Source organism: Hyposmocoma kahamanoa, unplaced genomic scaffold (genome assembly GCF_003589595.1).
Source record: "Hyposmocoma kahamanoa isolate Upper Pololo Valley unplaced genomic scaffold, ASM358959v1 102, whole genome shotgun sequence".
NCBI lineage: Eukaryota > Metazoa > Arthropoda > Insecta > Lepidoptera > Cosmopterigidae > Hyposmocoma > Hyposmocoma kahamanoa.
Genome location: NW_020653337.1, coordinates 8,186,369 through 8,212,564, shown reverse-complemented (window position 1 = coordinate 8,212,564; position 26,196 = coordinate 8,186,369). Strand labels below are relative to the sequence as shown.

The 26,196-nt window shown below is 37.7% G+C and overlaps 2 protein-coding genes and 1 non-coding gene across 4 annotated transcripts; 2 read left to right on the top strand and 1 right to left on the bottom strand.

Moving 5' to 3' along the window:
- Positions 1-718: 718 nt before the first annotated feature.
- On the bottom strand, positions 719-2,334 carry LOC113235680 (WD repeat-containing protein 82). The gene has a single exon (XM_026471526.1). It carries the CDS (start codon positions 2,198-2,200, stop codon positions 1,253-1,255), a length of 948 nt encoding a protein of 315 aa, XP_026327311.1. The 5' UTR covers positions 2,201-2,334; the 3' UTR covers positions 719-1,252.
- Positions 2,335-2,727: 393 nt separating this feature from the next.
- On the top strand, positions 2,728-23,322 carry LOC113236455 (chromodomain-helicase-DNA-binding protein 9). Of its 2 annotated transcripts, none has more exons than XM_026472541.1 (16): positions 2,728-2,929; positions 4,975-5,184; positions 5,261-5,568; positions 5,654-5,775; positions 5,868-5,969; positions 6,058-12,157; positions 12,236-12,410; positions 12,575-12,662; positions 12,886-13,181; positions 13,354-13,443; positions 15,878-16,075; positions 17,781-18,024; positions 18,246-18,577; positions 18,659-18,805; positions 18,884-19,718; positions 19,795-23,322. In XM_026472541.1, the coding sequence occupies exons 2-16, from the start codon at positions 5,048-5,050 to the stop codon at positions 22,174-22,176; spliced, it is 11,556 nt and encodes a 3,851-aa protein (XP_026328326.1). In that variant the 5' UTR covers positions 2,728-2,929; positions 4,975-5,047; the 3' UTR covers positions 22,177-23,322. The 2 variants fall into 2 exon arrangements, with proteins under 2 accessions (XP_026328326.1, XP_026328317.1); XM_026472532.1 differs by having other exon boundaries at positions 5,642-5,775.
- Positions 12,744-12,832, top strand: LOC113237641. The gene has a single exon (XR_003311051.1). It is a non-coding gene; the product is annotated as a small nucleolar RNA U6-53/MBII-28 (small nucleolar RNA).
- Positions 23,323-26,196: the final 2,874 nt, after the last annotated feature.

The window sequence follows — 26,196 nt, the reverse complement described above, 5'->3', positions numbered from 1 at the left end:
ATCGAAGGAATTTTTTCTGAGTGTTCGATCTTTGTATTAATAATTATCTAAATGGGTGTTTCTTAGTTAAATTATTAGAATTCAACCTATTCATCCTATTCAACATATTAATCGAACATAAAATGAGGATATCCGCAACTAAAGTAAAATAACACACTGTGCACTTGTGCACACAAGGTGGTTCGTACCACCTGGTAGGGAAACTATGGTTTAAATTATTGAAGGAAATGTTTGGATTTATAATAAAAATTAATACTACCGAAATCGTTAATTATATTTAAATGTAATTTTTTTACGTACACAACTTATTTTCCGAGGTACTAAACAAAGAGCACCACCATGCGCACTGCGCTGTCATGCCAGTGATGCAGGTGGGATTACGGCCAAGTGTTTGTTTTACTTTATATTATACTATATATATAATTGTTTAACTTTAAAAAAACAAGAGTTTAATCTAAATAATTTATTTTAAAATATTCCTAAGCCATTACATTTTGGTAATGCAGAGCTGTTTTTTATTTTGAATATAAAACTACACTAAACTATTATACATATTGGTGTTTTGCTATTCAAATAATATTCCAACTTAAAATAGCAGAACACCTGTAGATTTGACTTGTTTAAGTGGAATGAATCTACATGCTTACATTATTTTTTTATTCTAAGTTACAATCACTTATACTGATCTTTTTCTACTGAGAGTTATTTCTTGACTTACACTGTAATTAATGGACACAGAGAAATATTGACAAAGGTAAAATTACATTTACCCACTTAAATGATGAACATTGCAATATAATACTTTTAATTTTATTCAAATGTTGAAAAGGCAAATAAAGTTTCGTATAAAGGTGGTAGACTACACTATTCACATGACAATAAATCAGAATAGAGATAAATCATACAGAATAAATCAGTGTAAAATAGAATTAAATAAAGAATTTTCTTCCCTTAAACTAACATCCAGTTATGCATGCAGTTATGAGTTTTTAAATATAAATTCAAGTCAGTTTACACTAAAAAAGATGTTTAGATTAGACTGTAACATTAATTTGATTCTCCCTAACATTGAATGAACACTACAGATTAATAGGTATAAGATACATCAATCATGTTTTCAAGCTATGATTTGTATAGTTATATCACCTATAATACCATAGTTAATAGTAAAATAGCCTGGTAAAGTCAGACTTCATTAGATCATCATAATATAAAGACATTTAAACATTTCTAAAAATTGACAAAAGTGCATTCAGGCATCATCTATAGTAGGTAGCCAGAATGCCATGTTGGTACATGCTGAAGCTAGCATCATGAATTTAGGGTTAAACTGAACACACTGTATTGGTGCTGGGTGATCTCCATTGAGCACACATACTTTATATCCAGTATCTGCATTCCATACATGTACTCTTCCATCCGTAGATCCACTGAATATGTACTGTGAGTCAGGACTGAATGAAGCCTCAATAGGGATCCCTTTGTTGTTAAGGTGCCCTGTGAATGTCTGCAGTGGGGTGCCATGGTATGCATCAACTAGTCTAATTATGGAGCCATTTGTGCTTATTAACATTGTCTTCCCATCCCGGGAAAACTTTAACCCTGTCCAATCGCATTCTTTTTCCTGATTCAACTTGAATGTAACAAAAGGTCCTTTGTCAAATGACCTTAAATCATAAAGTTTGATGCTCTCAGAATTGACACCCGCAGCAAAAATCAAGCCTTCTGGATCATATGCTGCTACTGGCCTCCCTGACAGATGCATTAGTCCTTGACAATTAGGCGATCGAAGATCCCATAGTCGGAGTGTTTTGTCTAATGAACCTGATAAAAATGTGTCTTCTACAGGAGATAAACATAGTGTCACCACTTTTTTAGTGTGTCCGGGGAAATATCTGATGTATTTGTTGTCGTGTAATGACAAATATCGTATCGTATCGTCCACCTTAGTCGAACTGTGTATTGCCGTGTTTTTTGCGTGTGTAAAATGTATTAGATCAACACCATATTTCTTGCTGTTGACTGTTATCATTTGTGTGCCCTTTTCACAGTCATATATAACGATCTGATCATCTTCACTACACGATATCAATGTTTCGCCATTGGGAGAAAAGTCTATACTGTTTATTTTGTCCGTGTTTTCTCGAAATACCTTTGCAACTTTGAAACTCCGGACCACTTGGTCAACTAATTTGATCATTGTTTTGGTTCAATCACACAATTTGTTAAATATTTCTTCAAAATCCAAAATTCACATTGAAAATTGAAATCTCCATGAATTTACGACAAATCAGACAGACAAACGCACGCCGGTGAACATTCGTTACATTGTTGAACATAATACGGTGGCCAATTGTTTTGTAGCTACTTGGAAAATGCTCCTTTATTAATTACTATAAATCAGTGAGTAGTAAAATGATTATTCACTTAGGAAATAAACGAACTAACTAGAGTTATTTTTAACTCAACATTTCAATCGACTTTCCGCCATATAAACTTTCATTTTATAAAACTTAGCTATTTATCCAATAAATCGAACGTGCTCTGCGGTATTGAACTACTTATACGCTACCCTTGTCTTTCATATGTGAAATATAGCGTGCCGTCTTGTTGTCAAGACCATAATTGACATTTGAAAAGGAGTGGAACGCAGCTTTTGAGTACTACTTACAATTTAAAAAAAATACTTCGATTGAAACAAAATGGACGGAGTGTAATGGCGTTCCCTGTAATTTTATTAGTGGTGTGAGATATTGCTTGCAGTTTTATACGCTGAGTATTAATCATACAGTGGATGAAGATCAACAATTGATATTGCCGATATAATATTACAATAATTTTTAACTGTATTCTATTCGCAACTTCATAGAATAAAGTTCCTGGAACATGGTGTCCATTTTGTGATCAGCCTTGTTGTGTGGCGCTTCTGGTGAGTGCTGTCTACTTTTATATAAATACATTGCAGTGAAGCATTCGAGATCTAGAATTAAGTAGTGTATGTATGATTGATTAAAATTGTTAACTTGTGCGTAGATTTATTCCGCAAGTTTGATGCGGTCTTTCCTTGCTATTGTCAGGTTGTCTTGCCTATTTTTTGATATATCATAATTCGATCTGAAATGCTTCAATTACCTAACTTATGCATGTAACTTAAGCTAGACTGTAGAATAGATAATATTGTCTGTAATATTGTAATTTGTGTTCTAGGCTCATTTAAGCTTAATGTAATTGTTTTCTTGTGAAAGTACAATCTAAAAAACCTCGTCACCATGTCGTATGAACGAACTAACAGTAATAATTTGTGTAGGTAATGCGACTGTACTACCATTAATTTCGTAACCATTAATGTTCGTTGTCTGAAGAAAGGATATGATATGTTTACTCCACAATTTATAAATGTGTGTATTCTTGTGGTATTTATTACAAATAAATGATTTCATTCACTTAAGTATATATTATGGGTACTCATACAAACATAACTACTTACATACGAGTATTTATGTATAATGTCATATGCTGTGTTCTTGTTCAAGATCTGTATCCTTGATTAAACCCTACATTGTATATCATATCAAGAAAATAATGTTTTGAAAATGCTTATGTAGCTGTAGTGATGTACCTGTTCATTAAATGATGATATTTTTGAAGTGCATGATTTGCCTGATACTAATAATATAAATACATATTATGTTATCCTTGAGACACTACATTGTTGCTAAGTGCATTAGTGAACAAAGGAGCTAAATTCAAAATTAAGAAATTATGGCAAATTTAATATTACAAAATAAATTTTCATGAGTGTGTACCTGTTACCTACAATGCACTGTTAATACTTTTATTTACTGTTGTTGTGCCTACTGCACAGAGACAGTAACTAATGGTTTTTTTTTTCAAAGGTCAATCACCCTGCTGCCACAAGTTCTTACGCATTTTGTACATTTGTTTATATTCTATCTTGTCTTGAGTTATGTATTTGTTACAATATTGAATTTATTAGTATCCTATCAACATCTGAATGTATTTATGTGATGACTTAAAAAAGTTGGCAAAAATAAAATTAAGCACCATTATATCTAGAATACATGGATCTCTTTTTCAATTACCGTCTAAGGTCTGTTGTAAAGAAGAACAGAAGAGAACTTCAAGTGTTGATTGCAGAGCCTTTTTGACAAGAAGAAGATTGCTGTTTGACTGAACGGGAAAAGTTGTATCGCTATATGTTGCTTATAGTCATAAGCGTATAGCTTTTCCCCTTGGTCTCACACGCACCTGCTGGCTATGATCTCAAAACTGCCTTCTACAAATTAAACCTAAAAGCTATATTACTGTAAACAAGCAATAATAGTACACAAAAATCTCTATGGAACATGCATTTGGTTGGTGTACATATGGATTAAAAATTAATAAAGTTTTTAGCAGCCATTACCATATAAAAAAAATATTTTGAGTTTTAAAATGATCCATCTATATGGATTTAGTACTCTATAGTACTAAAAATGAATAATCTCTTAATAAGAGCCATTGCTAGGGAAAGATTTTTTATACATTGTCAAATAATAAGTTCGTCTAAAATGTAAGTAAAATAAATAATTTCATTATTGTTAAAATTATTAAATTATGCACAATAAAAAGCCAGCACTGTTGTTTGGCTTGTTATCTATTAAGACTATTGAGAGAGCTAACATTATTTAGATGTATAGATTACCTACTGTGTAAATATCCAATAACTACTTTTAGATGTATAAATATAGTGTTTGTATTCATTGCTTTTTTATTATTTTGTTACTACAAAATTGAAAACAAGTTGCTATATTATGTACATACACACAGTAACAGCATACATAAATAATATGCATGTATGCTGTAATTATGTCAAAACGTGTCTTTGTTAAATTTCTGGTGTTTATTTTGTACACTAAATTTAATATTAAGATGGTTGTTGTTAGAATAACATTTTGGATAATTTCTTTCCAGTGTAAAATGGGAGTACCAATTCATCATTGGATTCCTGAAGGAAATGTTATTATAATTCACTCTTAAAAGAGTGATGGACTCATATAATATATTTGGTGACGATGGAAGCGGCATGTTGGAAGGACTTACTGATCTTGGAGGATCAGATACCTTTGCTAGTAACTCATCATCTGGAGTAGCTGGGGACAATAAAGATGCTACAGATAATAGGTATTTGTCGTAAGTCGGAAGAGATTATTATAGCTTTGAATAATCATACATTATTTTTTACCTCCAATATCAATAGTTACAGGCAACCTTACAACCAAGGCAATGCTGCCCAAGAAGGCTCTATACAAAAGTTGCCTCCATTTGGAAGCACAAGTGGAGGTGGAATAACAGGTGGTGCTCAGCCTGTACCAGCCCCGGGTGGTGGCCCAACAGCCCCTGAATACCATGACTATGGAGCTTATCCCCCTCGTCCTCGAATGCCCCAGCCGCCTCATGGCCCTCCACATGCGCCACTCCATCCTCCACATCATGTCCATCCATCACACTCATACCCTGGCTACCATCCAGGACCTGATCCCATGTATGGCATGCCTGAGCAACCAGGTTAGTATTGTAATGAAGCAACCTGAAACATTTAACACCTAATTTTTTAAATCTTTGAAAGTATATTGTTAAGTTAAATTTTCAGGACTTGGAGATATGGGCGGTTGGCCTGGAGCTCCAGCAGCTAATAGATATTCACCTATCACACCAGGCTACCGTCATTCCTATGAACATCAACAGAAGATGCACCAGTACCCACCACAACAGGTACATTGAATGATCTCTAAAAATTTGGATTTCCACAACAAAGGTTTATGTTAGGTAATAGAAGGTTAATATATGTTTGTTTTTTGTTTCAGGGACCTGGTATAGGAGGAATACAAGCCCAAAATGGTGCTTATTTACCCAGACAACCACATTTTTCTCAACCAACATCTCAACAATTATATGGGCAGCAGCAGGTAACAACTGTTGTTGTGCAGTGTTTTCATATCTTTAAATTTAATTATAAAGTATATAATTTGATGATGTTTGTTTTATTGATTACAGAACTACCCCAATTACACACAGATGCACCCACCAAGTGCATCTAGGATCAATCAGCATCCCACTTATCATCAACAAATGGATGTAAGTCCTCATCAATATGGATTGTCACATGGGCAGCAGAGTCATGGTGCTATGCCTCAACATCAGTCGCATCAAAACATGGCCTCTCATGGAGGAGGGATTGGGTCAGGGATTCAAGGGCATCCAAGTGTTCATTTGCACCACGCTGGAGCCCCACCTGTGCACCACTTGCCGCGACAGCCGCCGGTGCCGCCATCATCAGTTACTCCTTCACATCCAGTTCCGTCACAAATGCCTTACGCGTCGCCACATCACTCTGTTTCCATGAATTATCAATCTCATCAAGTTCAACATCCCCTTGACGTAAACGTAACAAATCAGTATGGTCCAGTAAAACCTGCAGGTATTGAAACAGGCAGCCCTCAGTATCGCCCACCATTCCCACAATTATCTCCTCAAATGTCACCTAGAGCTCAGATGTCTCCGAGACAGCAGCCGCAACCGCAGTTGTCGCCACGGCCTGTAATGTCACCTGTAAAAGGCCCCAGTGCGTCACCGCACGGTTCCCGCAACTTAGTACAATCACCAGTTTCTTCAGGGCCGCCTTCATCATCTAGTCCATTCACCTCTCAAAATACCCTACAAGCACTAGAGCAAATGGTTTTACCAGCTGGCGGAGATTATACTTATCAGCGCAATCCAGCTTCTCCTGCAGTTGGTCATGTCGTATCGTCACCTTCCCAATGGAATCAAAGTAAGATGCAAATACCTGTAAGCAATGTGACGCCAATGGAGAGTAGTGAACAAACTCTTAAACCGCTTGAAACTCTAACTCCATTGCAGTCTTTGAAATCAGATATGAGTAAAAATATGCCAATTCCTAATACTGTGACTAATACTGACACAAAAAGTACTGATAAAATTCAATCGGATGAAAAACCTAATGATAGTATGCATACATTTACTGTACCATTGAATGTCAACGTTTCTAAAGAACTGACTCCAGGTAGCACTTCAAACACGACTATGGTTTCCGGCAACTCTGTGAACCCACCAAGTGTTACAACCGACGCATTGGAGCCGCTAGATAAAAAAACACAAGAAAATAAATCCAACGAGAACAATTTGCCTACAATCAATGAAGACGATCCTGTTAATAAAGATTTGAACAAAACAGGAATGAATATTCAACAAGAGGACATGAAAGAGCAGGTTGTGGAGACCTCCAGGCCAGGCAACAATGACACTTTGATGCCTCCAAACAAACCTTTGCCTGCAACTTCTATGTCCAATGCAAGCACTCCTGGCGATAATACATCACAATCAATGCACATAAGTCATCCACCATCTTTAAATACAATATCTAATGTCACTAACCAGTATGAGAATTTACAGACATTGAATATTGGTAGAAGTCAGACCTATCAAAGTAATAATATGCCAAATGTTACTACTCCAATACCCAATATGATGCATCAAGTTCCACAACCCAACCTCCCACCTTCCAATTTACCCCCATCCAGTCTTCCGCCATCCAGCGTCGCACAGACGAATCACCCGCCTTCTAGTCTTCCACCGTCTAGCCTCCCACTCGCAAGTCTCTCATCTTCCACACTTCCTCCGCCTAGCTTACCTACATCCAGTGTGCCAGCATCTAATATACTGAATGTGCCGAATAACTTACCAAGCAACACAAATCATAATGTTCCAACCACTTTTCAAAGTGGGCCAACTTCGGGCACACCTACTGCATCGGGTAATATTCCAATGCAGCATCCAAGCATTCCGAATTCTGTGTCATCGAGTGTGCCTCCTGTGCATAATTCTCAAGGCAATTTGCCTGGCATACCACCGACGATGGGAAGCATGCAAAACAATATGCAGCCACCTCATCCGAACATACCAAGTAATCTGCCTGTTCCTGGCAATATGCCTCCAGGTAGTACACCTACTAATAATATGCCTCCAGTAGGTGTACCTATGGGAATTCAATCCATGCATCAACCCATGGGTCCTAACCAGACTAATATAATGGCGAGTATGCCGCACAACATGAGTCCTAACATGATGATGATGGGTCCTAATACGATGCCACATCCTAATATGCCAAACATTTACCCACCATCTCACCATCAGGAGAGGATATCTTTGCAACAGCAAATACAGGAAATATACTGTCTACCTCCCTCTAATGAAAATCAAGAAAAGGTAAGATGTCTTCAAGAAAGGTTGGCGTTGTTGCAACAGCACGAAACAACAGATAAGTGCAATGGAGGACCAAACTGTATGCTTCAGAATCCTGTATATGGAACAAAAATGGTAGAATCTCCTCAAGTCACTAGCACTACAGGAAGAGGCCGTGGAAAAGGACCGCCTAAACCGAGAAAACCTAGAGCTAAGAAAGAAAAGGTAGTTCCCGCTGCCCAACCTTTGGATCAATTACCAGTTTCTGAAGATTGCGTTACAGCTGGGACTGGTTTACTAAATAATTCGGAAATTGATCTTGAAACGAGTGGAGATATTACCAACTTAGACAGCAGTGCACTTTCAATGGAAGAACTAGGAGAAAAAGTGAAGAAACCGAGAGGACCACGTAAAACTAAAGAAAGAAAACCAAGGACACCAAAAGAACCTAAAGTTCCCAAAGATGGGGTTGCTAAACCCGTACGAGAACGTAAAAAACGTGAACCTCGGGATCCCAATGCACCAAAAAGAAAAAGAAACTCGAAGAAGGATGTATCTGAAGTCGTAGCTGATACAACTTCTTGTTATGATTTTATAGACAAAGAAGATGGTGACAGTAAATCACAAGATCAAATTTCTCTTAATAAGAGTACTGTCAGCACAGATTCTACAAAAAATACTTCCGAATTGGCAACTCTTGATGATTCTACTGTTACGGATTTCGATGATATTCCTGTTTCAAAAATAGCTATTAAGGATTTGCTTGAAGAAGCAGAAGCAAAACGAGAGTTGGATGATGATGACACGGATTCCCAGACTCAAAAGCGGAGGTCGAAGAAGAGATCTTCAACTGGTGGTAGTAGTAGTAAAAAGTTAAGTGGGAAAAAGACACCGGGCGGAAAAAGGAAAAAACGAGGTGGTATTGTTCCCGATTCTGACGGAGAACCTGACGATATGATGTCCACTCCCCCACCATCTCCTCCCGTAGAAGGCGACGACAGTTTGAAACGTCGTTCTGCTCGAAATACACAAAGGAAAAAATATACTGATGATGTAATGTTGCGCCTGTCGGACGATGAATTCACACCAGCAGCTCCAAAACACGATAAGGAATTTAAATCTGATGATTTTGGTTTAGACACTAAAGACAATAACCGTCCAGATGGGCTGCCTAAGCCGAACTATGTGTATGTTAATACTACAGAAGAAGATGCAATGATAGTTCACCATGTATTGGCTAGCAGAATGGGTAAACGAGAAATGAAACCAGAACCACCGATTGTTGAGCCTCAGCCAACATCTGAGGAAACTTTGCCAGAGGGAAACAAAGAAGATTCATATGAATCGAAGCCTCCTGTTGATAGTGAAACTAAAGAAGAAATTTCGACACAAGAGAATGTCGAGACAAAAGATAATGATAAAGATATTAAAATTGAAATCCAAGAGAGCGAAGATTCGTCTAATGTAGAAAAGACACAGAAAAGAAAAGAAGAAGAAAAATCAAACGTAAGCGCTCCTACCGAAAAGAAAGACGTTGATAACGAAAACTCAGATAAGAACAAAAAGCCAATTATGGTGGACGTCGAGGAATATTACGTCAAATATAGAAATTTCTCATACTTGCATTGTGAATGGAAAACTGAAGAAGAACTTTACAAAGGTGATAAAAGAATTTTCTCCAAGATCAAAAGGTTCAAGCAAAAACAGGCTCAACAAATGAATATTTTCGAGCTTTTAGATGAGGAGCCATTTAATCCAGATTACATCGAAGTAGAAAGAATCTTGGATATGTCTGAGAATCAAGATCCTGCAAACAACACTGTCGTTAAACATTATTTAGTGAAGTGGAAAAGCTTACAATATGAAGATAGCACATGGGAGTTGGAAGAAGATATTGATGTAGATAAAATTAAACAATTTAAGATCTTCGGTGAAATTCCTCCAAAAGAGAAATGGAAATATAAGAAAAGACCTTCTGCGGATCATTGGGTTCAACTAAAAGAATCTCCTCTTTACAAAGGAGGAAATACGTTGAGACCTTACCAACTAGAAGGATTGAACTGGTTGCTATTTTCGTGGCACAATAATCGTAACTGCATATTAGCAGACGAAATGGGACTTGGAAAAACTATTCAAAGCTTAACATTTGTAAATGCTGTTTGGGAATATGGCATACGAGGTCCTTTCCTTATAATAGCGCCTTTGTCGACTATTCCAAATTGGCAAAGAGAATTTGAGGCATGGACAGATATGAATGTGGTAGTATACCATGGATCCCAACAAAGTAAAAGTATGCTACAAGAGTACGAATTTTACTACAAAAATGAAAAAGGAGAGCCTATAAAGGAAATCACAAAATTCAATGTCCTCATAACAACATTTGAAATAATTGTTACAGATTTCCAAGAACTTAAATCATTCAATTGGAGAGTATGCGTTATAGACGAAGCTCACAGATTGAAAAATCGCAATTGTAAACTACTAGAAGGATTGAGGCAATTACACTTAGAGCATCGGGTTTTACTGTCAGGTACCCCATTGCAAAACAATGTAAATGAATTGTTTTCGCTGCTCAATTTTCTGGAACCATCGCAGTTTGCAAGCAGTGATGCCTTTTTGAACGAATTCGGAGCGTTAAAAACGGAATCGGAAGTAGTGAAACTCCAGGCGTTGCTAAAGCCAATGATGTTGAGAAGGTTAAAAGAAGACGTAGAAAAGACTTTGGCGCCCAAAGAGGAAACTATAATAGAAGTAGAATTGACTAATATACAGAAAAAGTATTACAGGGCGATATTAGAAAGAAATTTCAGTTTCTTAATGAAAGGAACAGCATCTGCTGCAAATATACCTAACTTAATGAACACTATGATGGAATTACGAAAGTGCTGTATTCATCCTTACCTACTTAATGGAGCAGAAGATCAAATACAATTTGATTATAAACAAGCACATGGAGAAGACAAGGCAGCTTACTATAAAGCTTTAATTCAATCTTCTGGTAAAATGGTATTAGTCGACAAATTACTACCGAAACTGAAAGCTGGTGGTCATCGAGTTTTAATATTCAGTCAAATGGTGAGATGTTTGGACATTTTGGAGGACTATCTTGTATTTCGAAAATATCCTTATGAAAGGATCGATGGACGTATAAGAGGCAATTTGAGGCAAGAAGCCATTGACAGGTTTTCGAAACCAGATTCAGATAAATTTGTGTTTCTTCTTTGCACAAAGGCTGGAGGTCTGGGTATCAATTTAACAGCAGCCGACACTGTCATAATTTATGATAGTGACTGGAATCCTCAAAATGACTTACAAGCTCAGGCCCGATGCCACCGCATTGGTCAACAGAAGATGGTGAAAATATATCGATTGATATGTCGCAATACATATGAGAGAGAAATGTTTGACAAAGCGTCACTGAAACTTGGCTTGGACAAAGCAATTTTGCAAAGTATGAATACAGCTCAAGGAGGCAAAGAAACGGGTTTAAAACAACTATCGAAGAAAGAAATTGAAGACTTGTTAAAAAAAGGCGCGTATGGAGCCGTCATGGACGAAGATAACGCAGGCGACAAATTCTGCGAAGAAGACATTGAAATGATATTGGCTCGAAGAACACAAGTCATTCAAATGGAATCTGAAAAAGGTTCTACGTTTTCGAAAGCCAGTTTTGCCGCAGCCGATCAAAGATCTGATATTGATATACGAGATCCTGATTTCTGGAACAAGTGGGCAAAAAAGGCTGAAATTGATACAACTGAAAAGAAAGAGGATGAAGATTTGATTGTAACGGAGCCTAGAAAACGTACTGTTATTAAACGATATGGCCATGACGATGGCCCGATGGAAATGTCAGACATGGAAGCAACTCCCGATTCTGACGAGGATGAAGAGGGTAAGTTTAATAATTTCTAATAAAAGGAAGACCTTATCCCTAAGAATTGTTTTATTTAATTTTGTATTTTACTTGCAGGTATAAGCTTGAGAAGCAAGAAGAAAAAGGATAAATTCGGCCGCAAAGGCAGACGATACGCAAGTGACGACTACATACCACGCCATGAAGGTGTTCCGATAGACGAGGAAGTTGTATATGGGTCTTGGACTAGATCGGAGTGCTTCAAAATCGAGAGGGGGCTGCTTACTTTCGGGTATATATTTCTTTGATTTCTTTAAGAGTTGATAGTGTAATTGTTGTGTTATACTTTCAGATATCACAAATCGATAACTAATATGAAAAGTAAACAGAGTTGTACAATGGAACTAGGATGTTGTTTTTAATGCACTTTATAAATATAATATATATATTTTTCAGATGGGCACGATGGGACGAAATTGTTGATAAAAACCAGTTTAGGAAAGGATGGACGCAACCAGTTATTGAAGATTGCGCGAGGATAATTGTAAGTCTTTGTTACTATTTTAATAAATTTTTACTCAAAACTGTTCTAGATAACACATTCGTTGTTAGACCACTGTTTTTATTATTATGATGACTTGCCATGCTAATACCGAGGAAGTTTTAGACTTTCACTGAGTTAACCAAAGCTATTCCTGATTTGAACTGCCAAGACTAATTACTGTTTAACTTTTAGAATATATTGAGTCACATACAAATATTTTCAGGTATTATATTGTCTACGTCACTACAAAGGCGATGAGAAAATAAGAAATTTCATTTGGGACTTAATTGAGCCCTGTGAAAATGGAGAAGTTACAATATCAAGAAATCATAGCGGATTGCATAATCCCGTTCCTCGAGGACGAAATGCTAAGAAGAAAAATAGACCAAAAGATGTGCCCAAACCTCATGACATCCCTAGGTGGGAGGACACAAACCATTGGAGCTCTAATGAGAAGTATGACTGTGAAGCTTATCTGGAAAGCAGTTACAAAAAACATTTGTTCCGACATGCTAACAAGTGAGTATTTTAATGTTTTCCAACATTATTATACAATAATATTTATACTTTTGACTAGGCATTGTACTCTCTAAATTAATTTTGGTTAGCAACTTTCAGGATTTGGTGAAAACATATCTTATATCCTATATGAATGTTCAAGGTGTGTTAATTATATATTATTGATTTTTAGGGTTTTATTACGAGTAAGAATGATGTACTACATCAAACATGAAGTTATTGGCGACTATGCAACACAAATTGAAAATGGCACTCATGCAAGGTAAGTAATCTTTAAAACTTGTTGATGGTGTTCATATTGAATCCAAATTTATTCAAAATCAAAATCATTGATTTGCTAGAATACATTTAATAAGATATAACCATTGACTTACAAATAAATGGACGACGGGTCTAATACAAAAACCACGAAAAAAATGTCCCAAGTCAACCTATTTAAACGTAGTGACATGTGAAGAAATATGAAAAAGCTAAAACGTTGAATTTAAATTGTATTGTCATTGCAGTACTGCCTAATTTTGGTTGCAACAATTGAAAGGTGCAAAAGAACACCATATTCAGCTTCTACTCGAAACTTGCCAAAATGCACCATATGTAGCTTCTAGTGAAAACTACTTGAACACAAGTATAATGGAGTAGCCTTTATTATTTATAAATAAGTTTTATACGTAAATGTTGAATTTTATACAATGCCATTTATTACGAGCTAGGGTGTCATACTTTTTTTTCTTGAGTTTCGAGGATTCTCGTACCCGATTTCTCGAGTTATTCGAAATTTTTTTTTAAAACCGTAAAAAATCAGCTCAGTCAACTATAAAACGAAATGTGAACTTTTCGAAAGTTGTTTTGGCCTGGGTGTTCTGAGTTATACCCCGGAATAAATTCCATCGTTCTTGACCCCAGGTTCGATTTCTAGTAGAACCAATTTGGGAAATGAACTTTTGTAAATTGGTTCTGCTCTGGGATTCTATCTATTGCTCTGATACGCATGGGGAGTATGTATAGAGAGTTCTCTAGTTTCAGACCAGGTGATTGTTTTACAATAGAATACCAAGACCAGAACCATTTAGAAAAGTTAATTTGTTAAATTGGCCCTACCGGTATCGAACCCGGGAACTTCTCATCCAGTGCCCACAGTGCAAACCGTTAGGCTATCAAGGTTGTACTATTTGTATTATTATGCATTGTTTGCATGTGGAAGCTACAAATTGCTTAAACTTTTAAAAAAGTCCTATTTAATTCGCACTGTCAGTCTGCTTCAATTACCTTCTTTGTTTCTTAAGTTGGTATATTTTGTCATTCATCCAACTTTTGATTTTTAATGCATTTTGGCGGTGTAAGATGTTCTCTGTTAATACTTGTCACTTTCTTATTAAGTTCAAGTTATGTTTCCTGGATAAATTTCTGTATTCTCTCCTTTCTATGCACAGTTCACTCATTGATGTAATCACATACCAAAGCTTTAATATTATGGTCTTTTATCAAGCTTGCATCAGCTCTGGTTTCCTTTCTTTTCTTAACCTGTTCGTGCATAGTACTGAAATTATACTGCGCTCAAAAACGTCACCACTTTTCTATATGCCGTAGTGCTTACATTGATTCAATATAATTATTACGGTTTATCACTGACGACGGTTGATTCCGTCAACAGGCATAATCGTACTGCTCATAGTTCTTGCAAATGTTTCTTGTGCATGAAAAATACGGCTATGACTGTGGTAGGGTATTTGCCGTTATGAGATAATTACAAAATTAAAATGCGCGATATTGATTGCGCAAGAGAAACGCTTTATAAAATAAACACTTAGGTACTAATTGATAATAATAATTATAATAACGCACACACTCAACATTGCCCCGCATTAGGGAAACCCTGTGTCGCGAGTGCCATGGACACACATATAGGCAACCACAAATTACACCCAAACTCACGAGAGAAATAAATGTAGGCCATACACATATTTCTCCCGAAAAACCTAAAAAATACTTTCGGGATTATGGAAATTCATGCAAACGTTATTTCGGGCAAATGTATTTTCGGTCTTCTGATTCGTAACCCCGAGCCGTAGAAAGAGTACAACAATATTTGAAAGTATTATTAACATGTAGTAAAAAATATTTTAATAATAACATTAGCATCAAAGCGACTCTATGAAATTTTTGTTCTAAATATTTCAAACGCTTGTGTTTCAAACAATTGAAATTGGCGTGATGAGTCTCGTTCAGTCTTTACGCAAGCAATGAGTCGGAAAGAGACAGTTAGCTATTTGATTATTTCGATTGCTTTTGTAATTAATATTTACGATTAATTGAAATATAAATTAAATACTGTTTATACTGATGCATAAAATAACACTTTTATATGATAACTATGATAACACAATGTAGTACTTACTGAAAATATGATATACCATCCTGTTTTTTCGTTTTAGTTGAGTAATTTTTACAAGGTTTTATATACTATTTTAACGCCCTGTAAGTTCGGACACTTTTTAGCGCGGACTCGACGTCCATTTATTTGTAAGTCAATGGATATAACATAAAGATTATTTATTATCCTTATATAGTATTTATTTATTTCGTATTATGCTGTATACGTAGTTTATTTGGGGGAAATTGTGACCTGAAATATATGGGCAGTTTATTTAGTCAATCAAATCTTTTTTTTAATGAAAACCAATATTGTTATTTTTTAGCTCTTTAGGCATGCGAGTCCCTCGCGGGGTGGACAGCGCTCCGCCGCGAATATGGTGGGACACAGAGTGCGACGTCTCGCTTCTGGTGGGCACTTACATTCATGGCTATGAAAATTACCTGGACATGCGCTCAGATCCCAAACTTTGTTTTGTAGACAAATTGGGTCCCCCTGATGACGCTGAATGTACTGATATCAAGTAAGTTTTGTCACAAATAATCCATTTTTCATGAACAGCTGTAACTAAGTATGGAGGTCTTATTTTCGGAACTTATGTTTTTCAATCAAATCAAATCAGATCTTGTTACGTACTTAACTTTGTAGTTATTACGAAAAAGTATTGGTTTCGTATAGATATTACACTATCTTATGAGATCACAGAATCACTAATACATTGATTGGAATCAATATCAATTCTTACTTTCATGCGATGTACAATGTATAGGGCTTTTATCCCGTACCCGGGACCGAAATACTCTCGGTTTCGAAAATATCGCGTCTCGACGATTTTTTACCATGAACAAACTCATCAATATTTTTTCATTTTATAATTTGAAGTTAGTAAAGAACTTCGTTAACACTTATATTTTGGCAGCCTAAACGGGTAGCCTGTGTGTATGGAAACCTACCTTTTAACCCGGCGGAAGTGTGAGCGGGTGTGACATACCCACCTCTTACGTTTTATGAGTGTATTTTTCTTATTAGCTATTCAAATTCAAAATCGCAGTGTCGCGGCAACCATCGATCGAGTTATACACTTGTCAACAGCGCTCGGGTATGTTGACGAGCTGGCGTCTACATTTCATGACAAAATTTTGCATTATTTTTTATTCGCAATATGGATGACACCATCGGAAAAATCCGGAAATGATTGTTTTACAACTCAACAAAAGCTGGAGTGGATGTTGTCGATGAAATTGTGTGATAGTTATAACGTTTCTCGTAACAGCCAGCACTGGTCCATAACCATACTTTATGGGTTGCTGAATATAGCTGCTCTTAACGCAAACAATTTTTTTTCGTGAAAATCAAGGAACACACTTCTTTATGGAATCGACTTTATCTGTAACTTAGGCTTGTTGGTCATGAACACCTGAGATTGCGAAAAGATAAAAAAAATACTCCAACATGTCGTCAACCGGGACCTGTAAAGGGCCCGAAACGTCGGTTTGTTTGAAAAAACAAATATACACGCGATTGAAATCCGGAAAAATGGTTCCATTTCCTATTCCAACATATATTTGTCAGAAAACCCCATCCCAAATATTCCCAAATTAATGATCCTCCGGAAGTGGAGATTGCCCAAGCAAGAAAGATCGAAAAACAAAATTCGCATGCTTCACCTGTGGTAAAGCCATATGCATGGCATTGCATGGAACAAGCATTTTTTTTTTGCAAGAACTGCACTGATTTCAATTCTAGCTCCTAAGATGTTCCTGAAAATATAATTAATTTTTTTTAAGTTTATTCAGTTATACAAGGTTTGTTTTATAAGGTTTTGTAGATTTTTTCATAAAAATGGTTTTTTTATTTCTTTTTGTTGATTTTTCAGAAATATCAAAATTTTTCTTTGAAAACTTAAGTATTTTTAATTTTCTGTAATTATAATATAGAAAGTGTTAAATTTCACAGATTTTTTTATTTATAATATATAATAAATATATAAACCATCTTATTGTAATTTGCAATAAAACACATTTAATCCAATGCTGTCTGTTAGATACATAAAGTTTATAGTATGCGGGTATGTCATACCCTACCACATAGTCTTTGTTACATTTAGTTACCACACTCCCGCCGGGTTAAATACTCTCGAAAATCTCGTTTATCCCGAGCTTTTGCAGAGAGGCAGAAAGCCCTAGTAGAGTATAGAGTATTATATTTTCAAGTAAAATTCATAACAGGAGTGAGGAAAGAAAAGTGCGAGGTAGTGGCGTCGGAGACGAAGACTGCACAGATGACGTATCAAGTGGTGCGGGCGCAACGTCGCCAGCCGCCTCCCCCAGACCAGATGACGATGGCACACAGAGCGGCGGTGGCGGCGTGTGGCCGTCTATGCAAGATCTTAACACTCGGCTACGAAGACTTATTACTGCATACCAACGGAATTATAAGCGCGAGGAATTGAAGTTGCAGCAACGGGCTAAGGTAGTATTGAACGTTAAAATTTAAGTTAGCCATTTTGTTTTTGTACCAAAGTAAGTAATTATGCTACATAATTTGAAAGAACTACCAACGACATTGATCCTTGGCTAAAGAAGAATCACGTGCACCAATTAGTTAAATTTATTTCATGTCTAGATACTATTTGAATGTAGATATACATATAGAAATGGGTTTGTTTGCTCATTTTGTGCCTTTTTTCACAGATGGAACGACGAGAGCGTATGGAGCAGCTCGCAAGGGATGAAGTATCTCAATGGCGATGGACACGCGCGGACGAAGAAGCTTTTCGTCGAACCGTCGCTTCCTACGGTGTGGAATTCGATCCTGCGACTAAAAGTCTACGATGGAGTCGATTCAGAACGCTGGCTCGTCTGGACTCCAAGAGCGACGACGCTCTTACAGACTACTTGAAGGCGTTTATGGCGATGTGCAAGCGCCAGTGCGGCCTTTCTGTCGGAGAGGCCGAGCTGCCAACTAGGGCTGATTTGAAAGCCGAACCCATTGGTGAAGAAAGGGCGATAGCTACACTAGAGAGGTAATTTATTGATAATGAAATTCGGTTAAGATATTTTATTTGTGTTTATAAAGCGATACTAACAAAATGTTTATTTAACAGAATTGATTTGCTGCGAGTGTTGCGTGAGGAGGTGGCACCGCACCCAGCGCTGGATGCACGTCTGGCGCTATGCGAGCGCTCGCCCGACGCACCGCCCTGGTGGCAGCCCTCGCGCCACGACAAGCTGCTCGTGCTCGGCGTCTGCAAGTCAGTACACACTTCACAGAGTGTAACGAGCTTACTGGCATTGTTCGTCCCTATCAACATTATTTTCCTTTTTTTCAGACATGGATTAGGAGATACGTACAATAAACTGTTTTGTGACCCTAAGCTTCCCTTCGCGGACTGCGCTCGGAAGTGGTATGCGACGCATAAGGGCAGTAGCAGTGCTGCGAAGACGACCGCGGCGTCGTCAACGACAACGTCGGAGTCGCAGAAATTATCCTCCGATGAGGAAGACAGGTCCATTCATGAGACAAAAATGTCGTTGCGACGCAGCAAGCGCACCAACCCCGAGCGCGACGACGATGACACGGACGCACTTTCAGAATTGGAAACACTCGCTAAACTGGGGAGGATCGAGGAATCTCTGTCGCCAGAGTATTGGTTTTCCGAGCGGGCACTCGAGACCCGACTCCATCACATCGCGCACGCCGTACAGACATCCGAGTGGCCGGCCGCGTCCGCCACGGCGAAGGAGGTTGCGCGTGGAGCGCACTCCGACGCACACGACGCGAAGCACGCGCAGAAGCGGCACATTGCTATTGATGTGGAGACGGAACGTGCCAAGCTGCACGCGCTGCTGTCGTCACCGGCGGCGGCCCACTCTTCTGGCCGCGATCCGCTGCGCGACGACGCGTCGAGCGATTCGGGCTCGCGCCGCTCCACGCCTGCGCCACCGCCTGCACATCAACGCGTAGCGCCCTCTCCCGCGCCTGCGCCGTCACCCGCAGCGGCGACGCCTGTTGACCTCTCTGCGCCGCTCGACCTTAGCGAGGTGCAAGACTTCTCTATGGGTCGGCGCACGCCTGTTGCCGCCGACACCGTCTCTTCGGCTGCCACGCCACCAAGAAGCAGACTGGACGACACGCTGTCGAGGCTCATGAAGAGAAAGAACGTGGTAAGGCTTTCATTTGACGAGACTTTATGTTATTGCAAGAAGGAATGCGTAACTAACGTTTATATTTTTTTTACAGCCTGCACCTGAACAAATTGTAGGAAAAGAGAAGAAAAGGAAAAAATTGGACGAAATAGTTCTGGGTCTGTCAGCTGCTAAAGCTAGTGGCCCGAGCGCAAGCCCGACGGAGCCGGTGCGCAGCCGCACCGCTTCAATTCTGCCTGATGTAACGGTCACACCGGCCGCCCTCTCCTCGTCCGCACAGGCTCCATCAACCCAAAAGCCGTTTTCTGTCACACTCACTAACGTGCCGTCCCCGCAAACGTCTAAAGAATCGTTTCTGCAGCAATCACTAGAGCAGAGTGTGAAAAGCCAAAAAACTCCTACTGTACCTTCTGCGATACCCGGAAAATCCTACTCACATGAGGCTAAGGTAAACAAATGGCTAGCGGAACAAGCGGCAAGCGTAGATACGCGCCGTCGAAGTCTCGCACCGGTTCTTGCTCCTGACGAACGTGTACCCGTAGTGCATCGTGTCACTGGCAAACGCATTACAGGACACAAAGCGCCGCAATTAAAACATCTGGCGCAATGGATAGCGGAAAATCCTATGTACGATATTGACACCAAATGGACGGAAAGTATAAAAGAGCTTGTAAAGTTACCTCAGGATGTCAGAAGCCAGCGACATTCTCCAATGCAATCCACTAGTACAATGGGAGAACGTAAGAAAGGACGCCCGCCGTCTCTAGACGCGGCGTCTGCAAACGTGCTGTCGTCTAGCTCCCATTTGAACCAAAACTTGGCAGGACTAAATCCTGCTCTTCTGGCAAGCTTGTCAAGCTTAAATGCATTTGACACGAAGACGCTGGCTGCAACCTTGTCAAATTTTGGATTTGATCAAAAGTTGTTGAACACTTTCGACCCGAAATTACTCTCGAGCTTAGGTAGTTTCGATCCTAAGAATAATCCATTACTGAGTTCCTTTGCTAGTATGCCCAATTTACTAGGAAACATGACTGGAGGAAACTTATTTGCAAATTTAGCTGGTTTAGGTCTTCCTGGATTTTCTTCGCTCGACATGAACGCACTCAGTGGCGCAGGCACTTCGACAGCAGATAGCAAATCCAAATCTAGAAAACCTACTGATCCGGGAAGTTCAGCGAGTTCAAAATCCACCAATTCACAATTTCCATTTGTTTTTTCTAATCCAAACATGCTTTACCCGCAGTTAGGCTTGAGTGGACTAAATCCATTTGGTATGCATACTGGGATGTCGTCGGCATATGATGCGCTAGGACTTCTGAGCAATAATTTGGCCGCAAGTTCTAGTGCGACTAGCTTACACAGTTCCAGTCATAGTTCAAGCCGCACTAGTACGAAGACTACCACTCCGCGTTCATCAACTGTGGTTACTAATTCCGCAACTTCTCGTCAACAGAAAGTTTCTGACCGACAACAAACGAGTCAGTTGCCGCAAATATTATTACCACCCGATCCATACTTGCTAGAATCTCTTTCTAAGCAATCTTTGAACTACGATGCTTTACTTCGTGCTGATAAAAAGAGTCGTGAAAGTGAGGGTCACGAAGCTACAGCAACTGATTTGTCAAAGGTGGATAAAAAGAAACAACAATATGACGCACTAAGAACTCATGTTCCACCAGAATTTGCGGCGGTGCAAGAGAAATTATTGAAAGGGGACAAAAAAGACATAGACATAAGTAAAATGTTGTTAGAACAAATGGCATCTGGCGCCCTTAGCGCTAGTCTAGTTAGCTCTGCTGAAGCTAAAAGAGCTAAAGACATTGATAAGGACTCTTTTGACAAATTGAATAAGCCCTCTTCTGAGTACGTAACAAGAACGTTGTCAACAGATGATGGCGCAGCTGCCATCTCACTGACTCACAAACGAACACATGATGAAATGGCTATTGAACCCGAAAATTTAGCATTGCAATCGACAGACCTGAATTCAGCAAAGAAGGTTAAAGAGACTCCGTTGTCTGAAGGTATTTCGAATCTAGAAAAACGATCTGATCATGCCACACATACAGGTGAGATGGACCTTGAAGATTTAATTGCGCCATCAACGGTAATAAAGACGGGGATGAAAACTAGTGACTTTGAAAATAATGTACCTAAAATTACTTCGAATGATAACACATCATCTCAAGTGAATTTGGAAAGAGATGAGAAAGTACAAGCCCTAAATCCTTTTGACGATTCTAATGTGCCTAGTGTCAATGACAATGGACAAAATATTGACATTGCAGGCAACAAGGTGGATGGTGACAACAACGGCAATGGCCCCCTTCACGACGAAGGTCATTCAAATGATACAGGAAGGAGGGGAAATAGAAAAAAGGGTCGTAAGTCCTCTGAAGAATCTATTCCTCCTGGCCCACGCCGTGAGCTGAGGTCTAGCTCTGGGCGACAATCGACTGAGACACAACACTAATAATATTAAAAATAGACATGGATTGAAAATTTTGTTTTGAATGGCAAATTTTTTCCAATGTAATAATACTCTAGCCCAAAAAGAACTAACACTCCGAAAATAACACAAAGTATAGATGGATAAAGAATGAAATTGATTGATAGGTTTTAATGAAAGTGATAATATAATGAAATGAGGAACGAAGTGAGGAATGTTTTTTTCAATCGACATTTATCGTAGGGGTTAGATTTAGTCATAAGTTATTATTCTTGTTAAAAAAATAGCTGTGTATAATAATAAGACTGGATACTCCACGTACGAATGATTTGTAACTTTATTTTCCGGAAACAAGATTTGATGATAATGTAGATAACGTGTAAGCAAAAAGTATTCTGCGTATACATCCCACATGCGAAATTTAGCAGAATTGTTACTATCCTAGTAACGTTTTAATCAATGTCAAAAATCAACAAAAGGGTATATTTATCGGATAGTTTATTGTTAAATTCTTTCATTGTAATCGCTGTCTTTAGAAAATCACTGATAAGTGCTAATCATGTGTTGATGTTAAATAATGAGATCTCTTGATAAATTCATAACGTAATTTTTAGCTTAATCTCAATCACTTAAGTCTGTTTTCTGTTATTATGATGCCCTGTAATGTTTAGATTAAGTTAGTTCTGGATGACCGAAAAGTATAGAATGTAACAAAATACCCTGTAAGAACCCTTCATCATATAGCACAAAGTTTTGTTTGCCAAGTGCAGTACCTATTCTTTTGCTAAATTCAATCATCCAGTTGTATTCCCAGTTTATATGTTAATTTTGATCAAAGTCATCAGTTTTGTTCTTTATAGGGGACAATTAATTATTTAGCAAAATTACAAATGGTTGGGTTATTTGTTCTTGTTACATGCTGTGTAATGTGAAATCCCGATTTTTTATGCTAGCGTGTTTACACTCATTTTTTACTGGAAAATATTGTTCTTCGTGGCGACTCTTTGAGAACTGTTTATTTTATATTTTGTAGTGTAGACAAGTAAGTGAAACACTGAATGTGATGAAATTTATTTATTACATGTATTCTTTATTATTTTGCATTGCTATATTGATGAATTGTATTATAGATAATTATGTGACAAATCGTAAATAAATACGAAACTAACATTTGCGTTTTTTTTGAACCCGTCACTCCACTCACTTTTCTACGTTACCAGTGTGCCTTAACTGGGTGATCATCTGATCGTAATAGTTATTTATGTAATTGTATAAAAGCTTCATTATCAAAAGCGTCCAATTCGTTCCTTTCAATAACTTTTCTATATTATTATTGCACGTAAACTATGTTATCGTTTACTTGATAATACGCATACACAGCCCCGCACTAGGGGCCCTGTGTCGTCGCGGGTGCCATGGACACAACTTAGTGCGGTAATACACGTCCGATTTCGTGTCTGATGGTAGGATCCGACTATCGGATCGGATTCACTCAATACACGTCCGATTCTTTCGTCAGACTTTTCTAAACTAACTGTAGTGTTACCAATTTATGGGAAATTCCCCAAATACAGGGAATTTCAACTCAACAAGTCTTTTGGGGATTTTGGATTTTGGATTACGCTATGTGGCGAAAATGCCCTAGCATTCTAGAATTTTATCATATTTTTGTTACATTGATGATCACTGATAAAAATACTATTTATTTGTTTGTTTATGAACGATATTGATATTTTTTTCAACATCGCACATGCGCTGCTTATATAGCAACATTTATATAGAATTATTAGCAAACCGCTTATATGCATAAAATTATTACATAATTATATACATATAATTATATTATATGTATATTATTGCATTGTAAAATTACTACTATTATCAGCCATCGACAAGAGCCTGGCTCTTAAATAGGATGATGATGATCAATCGATGGGAGTTGAGCGCGCGACTCTTTCTCGTTTTGAACGGTCCCCGGTGTGCCCCTGGCGGTGCACGGCCTGTCCACGTCTCGAGAACGGCCCGGATATATATGGATAGACCTTATTACCACAACTTGCCACTCGTCAAGCTTAAATATTAAGGTTTAAACTTAATTCAACTTGTTGAGTTTATTTCTAATTATAACGCAACGTATATGTAATAGATGGGCACATTTTGACTTTCTTAATTATTTGATATATTTTTAAGCGTAACAATAATAATATAATAAATACTGAGAATGAATAAATATTATTCCATGTGGGAAATATGACTTTTGCTCTCCCTAAATTTATAACCTTGATTTTTGGGGATTTTGAATAATTTGCATTGGCAACGCTCCAAATCGGAGGGAAGAATCCATCGAGTATATAACCAGAAATAGAGACGAAATAAGGGCCATATATTCCTGGTAATACATTAGCGATACAGCTCTTATAAATATCAACTCTCGTTTGCACTGAAATATAGACCATCTAATAGTCTATGATATAGACAGGCCAATGTGTACGTCTTCGTATATTCCAAAAAATATTCTGTATTTATTGTAATAAAGATAATATCTCTAACAATGCCGTGCTGTTCTATTCGGTGGTGTGGGAAAAACAGCAAAACATCTAATTACAAAACAAACGGAATCACATTTCATCGGTAATTAAATATTAAATATTATTCGGTATAATAAATCCTGACTTGAGCAATGAGTAGAGTTCTAAAATACGACCCTAATGGTCGAAGGTAAGGGTAGTATTTCCAGTGCTTGAAATCATACTCAGATCCTGACTCAAGTCAGGACTTGAGTATTGCAGTGAGCACTGAAAATCATACTCAAATCCTTGCCATTAGGGTCGTATTTCCAGTGCTTGAAATCATACTTAAGTCTGCTCAAGTCCTGACTTGAGCATTGAGTAGAGTTCTGTAATACGACCCTAAAGACGAGGGTTGGGAATATTTGAGATCGTCATCTTAATCAGTATAATAAATATTATTAGTACGTTACTTTTAAATTACGTTTATGGATAGCACTTATTGTTTATTATTCTTCGATTACGTTTCGTGTGAAATTGGTTACATAAATTAGTTTTAGTAATATATTATTTTATGTCTTCTTTGATTATATTAATAGTTATTCTTGTAACGAATACAATGAATAACTAATTCATGTTTTATCTTATCAATCTTTCATTGTAAGACCTAAACCTTCAATTATAACGTTATACATACTTAACGCCATAATTAATTTCATTAGTTATGCTTTTGTAAATACGACAACTTATAATACTTAAGTGCATTGTTTTCTTACAATTCCTTTTTTCCTGTATCTAAATATCATCCTGATGTCGTAAGTCATTCAATAATTTACATACATACTACCGTCACGCCTGTCTCCCATAGGGGTAGGCAGTGCTTTGAGTAAGACAAGCCCACTTTAGCCACGTTTAACAAACGTTTTTATTAAAATTTTAATCTTAGTGCACTAAATAGTGACAGGTTGCCAGCATGCCGCCTACATATAGGACACCATTAATCCCAGGCCCTCAGTCGGCTTTTACGATTTGCACGGAATCCTAAGCAGCTGATACGTTCTATGCTTTTCTTTTGCTTCCAGATCATCATGGGACAATTTGATAATTCGTGTATGAATATTATAGTTTTTATTGACTAATTGGATGCAGACTGGTAAAGGTGGCCCATCACTAGCTGTAAGTGCAACTTGAGTGCATTTCTAGTTCGACCTTGAACTACCGAATCAGAACGTCTTAATTGCTGTGTACAGAACTATAATGAATCTGTAGCGAGTACCATAGACAATAGAGTTTTTCGTTAAAACTAAAAAGAGCCCCTTTGTGATACAGTTTATGAAATTATAATCACGCAAAGTGACACTTTCTTTCTAAATAATTCGAATCCAGTTATGTAAATATTCCATTAATAAAGGATTGACTTGTAGTGGTTTTCACTCAAACTTCAAATATGGATCAATTCCCAAGATTGAAGACCCTGAATGTCTAGTTGAGAAGTTAGATATAAAATAAAGGCATTCGTTTCAGTCTGATACTTTGC

Bases quoted from the DNA above. Each gene is read 5' to 3' on its own strand.
- LOC113235680 (XM_026471526.1), bottom strand. From the start codon at position 2,200: ATGATCAAATTAGTTGACCAAGTGGTCCGGAGTTTCAAAGTTGCAAAG.
- LOC113236455 (XM_026472532.1), top strand. From the start codon at position 5,048: ATGGACTCATATAATATATTTGGTGACGATGGAAGCGGCATGTTGGAA. The intron at 12,411-12,574 runs GTATATATTTCT...TATATTTTTCAG, and splicing joins AGGGGGCTGCTTACTTTCGG to ATGGGCACGATGGGACGAAA. The intron at 16,076-17,780 runs GTAAGTTTTGTC...AATTCATAACAG, and splicing joins GCTGAATGTACTGATATCAA to GAGTGAGGAAAGAAAAGTGC.